At 47.0% G+C, this 11,712-nt stretch overlaps 1 protein-coding gene across 1 annotated transcript in view; it reads right to left on the reverse strand.

Moving 5' to 3' along the window:
• Positions 1-10,168, reverse strand: part of limd1a (LIM domains containing 1a) — a 45,026-nt gene extending 34,858 nt beyond the window's left edge. Inside the window, exon 1 of the mRNA XM_083662648.1 lies at positions 8,664-10,168. Coding sequence (XP_083518774.1) covers positions 8,664-10,002 — 1,339 coding nt within the window. The 5' untranslated portion in view covers positions 10,003-10,168. The remainder of the gene's footprint in view (positions 1-8,663) is intronic.
• Positions 10,169-11,712: the final 1,544 nt, after the last annotated feature.

Raw genomic sequence — 11,712 nt, forward strand, 5'->3', positions numbered from 1 at the left:
GCTGTCAAAACTCCTCGTCGATGGCTGCTCTCCTCCTCCTGCTGGCCATTGACTGAAAACTAAAGTACCCTCCCTCACACTCTCTAGAGCAGAGGTTCTCAAATGTTTTTCAGCCAAGGACCCCTTACAAGATAGAAAATATACCGGGGACCCCCTCATTCCGATTTGTGATTTTGGGCTAAGCTTAATTGTTTCCACGGTAACGTGCTTGACTTTTAAATTGATAGGTTTGTTAGATTAGAATGTAATCCATGAACCATTTTAGATTTAAAGCATAAACTATTTTCGTTTTAAATATATATATATTTTTTACATTACATTTACATTACGTCATTTAGCAGACGCTTTTGTTTTGTCCAAAGCGACTTACAATATCACAATTTGTCAACAGTACAGAAAACCACTATGCAACACAATCAATGACAGCCAAGATATTTTGATAGACTAGCACCATGTAGGAAGTAGTTTGAGAAGGAAATAAGGAATAAGTAACATGTAGCATTTTTTTTTTTTTATTAATTTTTTTTTGCTCTAGAGCAGTGGTTCTCAAATGGGGGTCCGGGGACCCCCCAGGGGTCCGTGACACTTTGCAAGGGGGGCCGTGAAAAGTTTTCAGGAAAATTAAAATTAAAAAAATAAATTGTGTGCAAAAGCTTCATAGAGATGTCTGGGAACGCCCATAGTTATTTAGTTTATTGACAACCATAGAAATATTAACTATTAAAATAATCATATAAAATACGAAAAATAAAAACAATGGGTCCAATCACATAACAGATACATCAAACTAAGGTGTTTGTTCACGTTCCAAGATAGCTAAGCATACTACTATATTACTCAGCATAGATAGCATTTTCTTGTCCATATTTTGAAATAATACCTGTAGGTCAGTAGACTGACAATCAAAACTGTCACGGATATCCTGGGTCTGGGGGCACAAGAGAAGGTGTTGTTCGTCCTGGATTCCAGTGCCACACCAGCACACGCTGTTCTACAAGCTCTAGGAATGCCCACAATAGACGCTGGGTTACCTGGCTCAGCCTGGCTAGGGGCGGGGTCAGGGTGGGCTAAAAAACCCCGTTCTATCCATTCAGCAAAGTTAGAATTTAGCTGATAGCCCAGCCCAGCCAGACACGATCGGGGATTTAACCACCGCAGTAAACGCACATCTGAGCAGACGTCTTGTGTTCTGCTCTAGAACCCCCAAACCTGTAGTTTAGAGCCGCAGCACCGTCTTTTGGTGAGTCAGCCCATGAGATATATGGGCGGTTTTACCCCACTGGCGCGCCAGCCGTTTAACATTTTGTGGGCGTTCCCAGACATGCGGACTGTCTCTATAGTTCAACAAAAATATTGTATGCTTTAAATCTAAAATGGTTCATGGATTACATTCTAATCCGACAAACCTATCAATTTAAAAGTCAAGCACGTTACCGTGGAAACAATTAAGCTTAGCCCAAAATCACAAATCAGAATGAGGGGGGTCTGAGGCGAGCGCACTCACTCCTCCAGGACGTCCCAACCTAATGCAGTGTCTTTGTAAATCTCTCGTTAAGGATTTGAGCAACAACAGAAGAAAACTCGGTCACCAAATATTACGATTGAATTTCGTCTTCCTCAAATCGACCGCACGAAATACGAATCAATGAATCAAACGTTTGATTCGAAAACCCACAAGAGTTTAAGTATGTTGCATCACACAATGTACAATGACTTCTGTGTGTGTCTGCGGCATCGTCTTCTAACTCATAGCCACGGGGCAGACAGACACCACACCCCAGTGATGACACACACACACACACACACACACACACGCACACACACACACACACACAGACGCGTACACACACGCACACAGCCTCTCAAAAGCCTGCCAGAGCGGAAGCCGATAATCCCTGGGAAGAGTTAAAATGAAGCTTTCCAGTCAACGGCCAGATGGGAAAAATTAATCCTCCATCTTAACACAACACTAAACACCCATACATGCTCAACTGACGGTGTGTGTGTGTGTGTGTGCGTCGTGTGTGTGTGTGTGTGTGTGTGTCACGGGGGGGGGGGGGGGGGGTGCACACGGGGAAGTACCGCGCCACTATTTATTTCCCTCTTTGATGAACTCGGCTATAAATCTGGCTTCCACTCAGACGACGGAGCCGAGGACAAAGAAGGCAGAGGTCAAACTTAGCCTAAGTCTCTGCGTTTGTCTAGTCGTCTAGTCGGCCATTGAGCTGCGCCACAGGCCTCTCTCTCTCTCTCTCTCTCTCTCTCTCTCTCTCTCTCTCTCTCTCTCTCTCTCTCTCTCTCTCTCTCTCTCTCTCTCTCTCTCTCTCTCTCTCTCTCTCTCTCTCTCTCTCTCTCTCTCTCTCTCTCTCTCTCTCTCTCTCTCTCTCTCTCTCTCTCTCTCTCTCTCTCTCTCTGGGTCCCCCCCCCCCTCCTCCCCTTTTTATCTCCAGACCTAATTTCTTAAATTCCTCGCTCGCTTTCTCTCCAGGCATTCCTCAGTTGTTCCCCTGGTGCCGCCGTTTGGCACCGGACTCACTCTCCCAGAACCTCCAGCTGCAGTTCGGCCAATCAGCACCGTACGTTTGGGAATCTGACGGGTCCCAGAGCCCCGCCCTCCATATGGATACAGCTCACTGCATATAGGGTCAGTACTGACATGGCATAGAGACACTGCATGAAATAGGCCACGCCCATCACGGGGGAAATCTCTCCGTTCACTTCCACACACCAGCGTCATTTTCCTTGAATTAAACATAGCTAAAAGCTCTTGTGTGGTGGGGCTACGCAGACAACAAATGTAAAAAATCGCCAATTTTTTGTACTCCCGAGCAAAACAAGGAAGCCATTGAGAATTGGCGAGAACAAAAATGTGGATGTTGCCGTCAATGAAGTAAATTGGAGTGTTAATCTTCCGTATATACGATCTTTGTGTGCAACACGTGACATAGGAGAACGCCAGGATTCGGGGGGGGGGAGTTTTTGTGTCCATCACGCATGCAGGCTATTTTGAGCATGGAAGCAATGACTCAGAGCCATAGTAGTGGGAAACTCCATGCAGGAAGCGTGGGTGGTGTTGTGGGAATGAGTGTGTGGCGTTGTGGGAATGAGTGTGTGGCGTTGTGGGAATGAGTGTGTGGTGTTGTGGGAATGAGTGTGTGGTGAGTGTGACGCTGTGTTATAAATATTAAGTGTGTGTGCGTTTATTTATGAGCCTCGTCGACTCTTGACTGTGACATACGCCAGAGCATCTTCCCTTACACACCGAGGAAAGCACTCCGGGGGGCTTCGGGAGGCTGAGAATTCCTACTGTGACATTCCGGCAGGAAATTCCTTTAACGAGGGGGGGTGGAAAGGAAAGGGGGGCCGGAGGGTACAAGATAGCACCCCTCTCTCACGCTCTGGTCTCCTATCTCTCTATCCCGAGGCAGGACGTCCCAAGGCAGGATGTCCCCTTTTCCATTTGGATGCCTGTGCTTGGCTCCCAATGCCAACAGATGAGCCCCAGTGTTCTCTCTCACTGCCATCACCTACAGTACACCAGTGTTTCCCCTACCGTTCTACAGAAAAAAGATTGCAATTTATTTATTTATTTTATTTTATTTATTTATTTTTTCCCCCTGCTCTCCCCAAAATTTCAATAAACCTTTATGGCATATTATTACAATACAACAATACTGGTGTTGACAGTGTTGACAGTAATAGAAGATGCCAAATCATTCAAAACAATAAGCATTTTGCTTTTAGGAGCATTGTGCCAGCGTGCGGCGCTGTTCCAAAACGTGTCAACGTTGTGTCGTTGCCTGGGAAACGCACGTCCTATAATACAACTGTGCGCATCGCATCCCATAATAGTATGATGATACTTGGGATGCCATTGCGAACATAGATGCGAACAGGTTAGCTAAACGTTTAGCATCGCCAGCGAGGGCCCCCCCACCCTTGTGGTCGGTCGGGGTACGTTTCGAAATCCCTCCAGCCCTGAACATTTTTCTAAGGGGAAACACTGCTTACACTATACTGTACCCTCTGAATAGAGGGGAACAAAACCTAACCGCACAGTATGAAATAGCTCCAGTCTGCACTACATGACTTTCAGTGTCAGAGAGCCAGAGGCACAGGCAATTAAAGTGATAAAGTGACAAATAGTGGTGACAAGTGGGACAACACCCTGTCAGCTGATCCCACCACAGCAAAGCAGTTCTGTTGTCTCCGTGTTGCATTCACATCCTGATAAGAGTCCCACACGCTCCAGATAGAGCTAAGAGAACGGCTACAGGGCAGGCCGCGGCCCGCAGCACAGGCACGGATATGAGGAATAGAAACCAGGGCGTGTGCACTGTGCAAGGCCATTTTTATGAAGGTGGTGATTCTGCTGATGCTGGACATTCCTCTACAGATCTACCTACCTAACCCTCTCTTCTCCCTCTCTCTGAGTCAACTTCTGTATATGGAGCAACAAGATTTCACTTCTCACTTCTATATATTGCGAATAAAAGGCTTAATTTTCATCTGATGCAGTACTTTTAATTGAAATGTGACTTGATCTGGTGCAACGATGGGACGTTGCACATCAAGTGGTGCCATCAAAAGAAATCACAGCCATGCTGCTGCTGCTGCTTCTTTGTGATTTTGTTTCCACACGTCAGAATTTAAAGAGTGACAAACAGGTGCTGTCATTCATGATGTTCCCTGTGCATCTGTGTGTGCATGTGTGTGTGCACGTGCACAACAAGCATGCTCACGTAAAGAGTCACGTGCACGTGCACAACAAGCATGCTCACATAAAGAGTCACGTGCACGTGCACAAGCATGATCACGTAAAGAGTCACGTGCACGTGCACAAGCATGCTCACATAAAGAGTCATGTGCACGTGCACAAGCATGCTCACAATAAGGAGTCACGTGCACAACAAGCATGCTCACATAAAGAGTCACATGCACGTGCACAAGCATGCTCACAATAAGGAGTCACGTGCACAACAAGCATGCTCACATAAAGAGTCACATGCACGTGCACAAGCATGCTCACAATAAGGAGTCATGTGCACGTGCACAAGCATGCTCACAATAAGGAGTCATGTGCACGTGCACAAGCATGCTCACATAAAGAGTCACGTGCACGTGCACAAGCATGCTCACAATAAGGAGTCATGTGCACGTGCACAAGCATGCTCACATAAAGAGTCACGTGCACGTGCACAAGCATGCTCACATAAAGAGTCACGTGCACGTGCACAAGCATGCTCACAATAAAGAGTCATGTGCACAAGCATGCTCACATAAAGAGTCACGTGCACGTGCACAAGCATGCTCACATAAAGAGTCACGTGCACAAGCATGCTCACATAAAGAGTCACGTGCACAAGCATGCTCACATAAAGAGTCACGTGCACAAGCATGCTCACATAAATAGTCACGTGCACAAGCATGCTCACATAAAGAGTCACGTGCACATGCACAACAAGCATGCTCACATAAATAGTCACGTGCACGTGCACAAGCATGCTCACATAAATAGTCACGTGCACGTGCACAAGCATGCTCACATAAATAGTCACGTGCACGTGCACAAGCATGCTCACATAAAGAGTCACGTGCACGTGCACAAGAAGCATGCTCACAATAAAGAGGCACGTGCACGTGCACAAGCATAGGTTGAGGCCACGTCTCGTCATAGATGCTGGTTTAGCTGGCTCAGCCTGGCTGGGGGCGTGGTCAGGGTGGGGTAAAAAACCCCGTTCTATCCATTCAGCAAAGTTAGAATTTAGCTGATAGCCCAGCCCAGGCAGACACGATCGGGGACTTAACCACCGCAGTAAACGCACATCTGAGCAGACGTCTTGTGTTCTGCTCTAGAACCCCCCAACCCAAATAAAGAGTCACGTGCACGTGCACGTGCACAAGAAGCATGCTCACATAAAGAGTCACGTGGAATGTGCAAGCACAGGTCCATTCATTGCAATGATGTCATTTGGAAAACAAAAAATGTAATACCAGTGCCAGCCAAACCAACCCAGACATGGGAAGGAACATGATAGGGACGCCTTTCGCAGACCCTGCCTGACAAAAACAATCAATATGCTATTATTACCAATGACTGTAGTGATCAATATGACCTCAACAGTAATCAATTCCTGTAGACCTTTCTGTAACCTGAGAGGAGGTGAGTTGGCCTTGGAGCCAGCCAGCTACCAAGACAGCAGACGCAGAATAATTTCAAGAATGGGATGAAACAAATTGAAAATGATTCACTCCAGACTGAGTCCACAAAGGGATTCGGAACAAGAAAAGAGAGGCACCAGTGTCTGTCTGGCCATCAAGAAGAACATCGACACACACAGTGACCATCAAGAACATCAACACACACACCTGGGATGACCTCCCAACCATGCCACTTAATCTGGCTACAAGCTTGTGACATGCAAGAAATGTGTTCATATGTGTGAGGGACAGAGAAATGTTTTAATATGTCCCAATCGATTCCTTATTTCTTCTACTTTCATATGGTATAAAGATCATCACTCTAGCTTTAAAAATGAGCTCGCTGTCAGCCGTAGATGTACCGGCCAAATTCAGTTTAAAAATGTGGGAGTTTAAGGTCGCCGTTTTTATTTGCAAAATGAGAGGCTATGCACCATGAAACGTATAATACGGAAAAAATTGCGCTGCTTGGTGGACCATTTGCACGCCGAATTTACTAGAAGGCCCGGATAACTTGAACTTAATTGACTTACTTGCACAATACATCCATGCCTTCTGTAACCGCGTGTAGCCGAGACGTTGCAGTATCCCAGTGTTTGCGGAGACTGAAATCTGCGGGCGGCCACATACCGCGGCTACCCGCTCTCTGAACTCGTGTTGGCTCGCGTAATACAATGCAACGACTGCCTGGCTTGTGAGCTAACTTACTGCTTGATAAAATAAAAATAAAAATAAGAAGGGGCATATAATATGCTGTTATTGTCGTGTAAATATATCTATTACTGTCAGGTCATCACAGAAAAATGGAATTTTGATGTCATCATCATTCACTTCCTATAGTGGAGCTGGATTCAGCGTTGAGAGTCTGACTCATTCATCATTGGACAATACAATGTCAATCTTACCGATCTATCCAATCAACAACCAATTTGGTTGAATAAATAAATTGGTTGGTAGTGATTGGTGAGGGCGGTCTAGGCTTCACTGTTCCTGGTGAATTGCATTTGTTTTTCAACCAATCATAGATTAGCATGAGATAAAATACCAAGGAAAGAAACACCCAAGGGGGTAATACATCCATGAGTGTACGCCTGAGGGCATGACAGACACTGGCACAGACTCTGTCTGCATGCCGCTCCATCAGTGCCCTACAGGTGTGTCACTGTCGAAGCATTTACGAAAAAACACATTTGATTGATATTTTATTAAAAAAAATAGATATATTATTATATAAAATCTCCCATCTCTTCTAAAAAATAAGGGAGGACCATCCTCCCTTGTACTACATTTAGAACCTCCACTGTATAGTAGGCAGCGTGACGTTCAGGCACCGCGGTAGACAGTAGGAACCGGTAGACCGTGCCTCCTCTGGCCGGTCAGGGTGCCTGTTTGGGGAGAGGGGAACTGGGGGGAATAGCGTGATCTGACCACGTGCTATGTCCTGCTGGTGAAACTCCTCGCTGTCAGGTGAAAATAATAATAATAATTATAATAATATATATGACTTATATAGCGCTTTTCTAATTACTCAAAGATGCTTTACAAACAGTATAACATAAAACTTTACACAAATACAGAACAAAAACAAATATGGAGGTTGCAAAATGAAAAAGGACGGTGGAGGTAGAAGTCAGATATTGTAAGAGGCTGTCGACTGCACATGTGTTAATCTACGGCTCTCCAGGGGGCAGAGGGGGCGGGGCAACGAATGGGGCAGCAGGGGGAATTTGCCAAGTACTATAGACCTTATTCGATTGACGTCACTCACGTACTGGCACGCCCACCGCCGCCATGTTCTCGACATAACGCAGCAGCTCTCAAGTGACAGCCTATGTAAGAGCAGCGTTTATAGGAAGCTAGCCGCTGTTAGCGTTACCTGTATCGTTCCTGTTGTGTTCGGATGGTGACCTGCGTTAGGCATGGCTGTAGTAATGACAGCAATAAAGTCCCCGTGGTTTGTTTCTATCTCTACCGTCCACAGACGTGAAGGGAGCGAGACTGGGGATACGTCAGCAGCACAGGAGATGTGTGGATAGTTGGGAGACAGGTGAAACTTTCTGACAGCTCCTCACAGCAAAGTCTGTTCACCTCGTTTTTTCTTTTGTTTATTATTACAGGCATTAACGGCAGCATACAAACAACAACTCTGGGGTTTTTATTGCTGTCATCACTATCGCTATTTTGTAATGGAACAGAAACGACAATAAGGCCGTTACTATAGTTGTCAGCTGCAGGACGGTATGTCAACAATATGGTGCTGTCCGGGGTTAGCGAATAAGGTCTATTGGGAGAAAAACCGAAAAATAACTTGATAAAAAAAAAATGAATGAAATGGGGGAAAAAACAGATTTATGTTCTGGACTGTGGGTGGGCCGTTCACTCTTTGAACCGGGTTATGCAGCAGTGGCCTATAACTGACAGAAACTCCTGCTGGTTGGTGTTGGTAGTGTAAACATTCTTACCAAAGTAGTCAGCCTTGGGCTGGGCGTCCTCCATCTCTTTCTCCAGACGGTCGGTGAGGGCTTCTAGTTTGAATTGGGCTGCAGAAGGCCCCTGCTCGGCGGGCTGCACGTGGAGAGAGGGGCAGGGCAGTTTGACAGGCTTGGAGGAGGAGCAGGTGCCCTCAGGGTCAGCGAAGCTGGGCATCTTCTGGACCTGACCTGGAGCCTCACTGCTGCTGCTTCTGGAGGAGACACTGCCAGGACCCGAGGCAGAGCCAGAGGCAGAGGCTGGGCCCTGGGCTTTGAGCTGAACTGATTCACAAGGAGGGGCAGGTAGGATGGGTGAGGGGGCAAGGCCATTCTGCCGGGGGTCAGACAGGCTGTTGGAGGAGGACCTGGGCGTTGTAGAAGGTGGTGAGTAGCGGGTAGCTGTGCATGATGGCTGGGTGGAGGACTGCCGCAGGTGGACGTCAGGCGGCCCACCAGTGAAGGCACTCAGAGGCAGGGAAGGGATGAGGTCTGGCTTGACTGAGGAGGCAGAGGGATCTACTCCAGCCCATCCTCTGGTGGCGGGCCCAGCAGAGGAACCAGGGGGGCTCCGCCTCACTGGTGGGGTGACAGCGCGACTCGGCAGGGCACCAGAGCCTGGAGACGGAAGGCTATTGGAGGGAGATGGAGACGTCTGGCGCTGTTGCTGCTGAGAGGTGATGCTGCCAGACACTGTCCCGGGCAGTGAGGGGGATAGCTGCCTCTCACTGGAGGAGGGGGCCCAAACACCCGAGGAGGGGCAAACCGGGTGTGTGGCCCCGCTGTGAGACACGTTTCCTGGGGGGCTGGGAGGGGGAGCAGCCGGGGTGTGGTGCTGCTGCTGGTATGACTGTGGCTCAAAGCGCTCCTTATTATCGTAATTGTTTCCTCCGTAGCCGCCGTACGTCCTGCTGGCTGCTGGAGGCTCAGGCGACTGATACTGGGCGACGGCGTACTGGTTCCCACCCGGCACCGCGGTGCCGGTGCAGCCCGGCACGGGGCCGGAGACGATGGGGGGCTTGGCTGCCGCCTCGCCCGCCTGCCTGATGAAGCTGTTGTTGTTGATGGGCGGCCTGCTGTCTTTGGTGTAGTACGCGTTGTTGTGACCCCCGTTCATCTTGATGGCCAGGTTGTTTTTGGCCATCTCCTCCTGCTGCTTCTGCATGTGGATTTTGGTCATTTTGGAGGCAAACACTTTCCGGGTCTCCTCGAAATCCTGGTTATTCCCCGCGTCCCTCCTCATTCGAAATAAGCCGTCTCTGGACGCTTCGTACATGTTTAAATCCTCTAGGAACTTACTGGCCTCCAGACCTAAATCCTCGTATTTATCCATTGTTGTGGAGAGATTTACGCGTGGCTTTAAATGAGGGGGGGGGGGGGGGGTAGTTAGCCTATATAGGTACACCCTGTATTCAATAACGTTAGCTTACAGTCAAAATCACAACAGTCAATTATGTAAATCTCCCAGGTAAATCCACTATAGTCGGCAGATTGACAGATAGACTACTCAGTCTGACATGAATCCAGACGCGCGGTGAAATACGGTACAGCTTCGCCTTCGCTACTTACAACTTTCCCGTGCGTATTATTACTCCAGACTTTCCCGTGCGTATTATTATTCCAGACTTGAAGTTTGAGCCTCCTCGTCCGCTCCTCTCGGTGAGCGCGTCCAGCTCTGCCCTCGATCGACCAGCCTGTCTGGTTATAAACAGATCCCAGATCCGATAGCAGCCCCGGACAGGACAGACGACCCCACCAACACTAAACTGCCCCCTCCTCCTCCCGCTTCACAAACCCGCTTATTATGCCGGCGATGAGCGGGGATCGACCTCCATTCAAAACTTTCTCTTCTTCACAAAGCGTTGAAAGTCATTTAAAGTAGTCGGAAATCACGATTATGTTAATCCACAGCAGCGCGACAGGTATTGAAAGTATCGTTGACGAGTATAGACTCTCACTGTGCTGACTAAAAACGTTGGGAGGACGGAGCCGAGCCGAGCCGTACGTGGCCGGTGGGACTGACTGGAGGGGAACAGAACGGTTTGTTAAAGGCGCAGAGCTCAACATCAGCCACAAGTTATTTATTTATTTATTTAAGATCCCCATTAACCACTGCCTCAAGCAGCGATTATTCTTCCTGGGGTCTGAAATTACAATATAAAATTCAAGAAACAACACATTTAAAATAAAAAATAGTAGATAGGCTAATGCAATCAAATAATAGCCTACAACAATAACCAGAAACATTACACAGAAAATACACTTGCCAAAAACAGCTTTATAAAGTTCAGTTGGACAGAAAACAATCTTCTACAATTACAATTACACTGGAATCTTGTGGATCGGCGTCGTTAATTAAAAAAAAACAAGGCTAGGTCGAAATCTAGCATAAATATGGTCAGCGCAGAAAAGCGTTGAGAGCCTGTTGGTTGTAGCAGGCAGTGACATTGTTAAAGTGGAGGGCTGTCGGTGGCAAAAGTATGAAGGATATAATGGAAAATCACTCAGAGTTGCATTTAAGAAAACATTTTGTGTGTGTGTGTGTGTGTGTGTGTGTGTGTGTGTGTGTGTGTGTGTGTGTGTGTGTGTGTGTGTGTGTGTGTGTATTTATTTATTGTAAAATTGTAAAAGATGTGTAGGCCTATTTGTGGCATTAAAAGGACCCCACCCTCCTCTGTATAGCCTCATGGTGCCTTTTCAACTTCTATTGTTCTAATTACATCTCTCCCAGTTAGCAGTATCCCAAAATCATAAGTTCATGATGAAATAGCCTATACGCTGTGGTGCGGCCTTTCAAAAAACCGTATACAGTAAGTGTTATAAGGTTATGTAAAGTGACATAGCATCACAAGTTTTTGCAGACTTGAATGCTGTTGGTCGTTTGTTCAATTTGCTCTTCTGTATGGTATTGGACATTTAAAGATGATACACACTTATCTTGAGGCATCCGCCAAGCTCAGCAATTTAATGTGTCATCCTTATTTGAAAACATACTTTATCGGATCGATAGAACTCAACATAGCCTAAGATCTTGCACGGATAA

The sequence above is a fragment of the Poromitra crassiceps genome (assembly GCF_964638095.1).
Source record: "Poromitra crassiceps genome assembly, chromosome: 29".
Taxonomy (NCBI): domain Eukaryota; kingdom Metazoa; phylum Chordata; class Actinopteri; order Beryciformes; family Melamphaidae; genus Poromitra; species Poromitra crassiceps.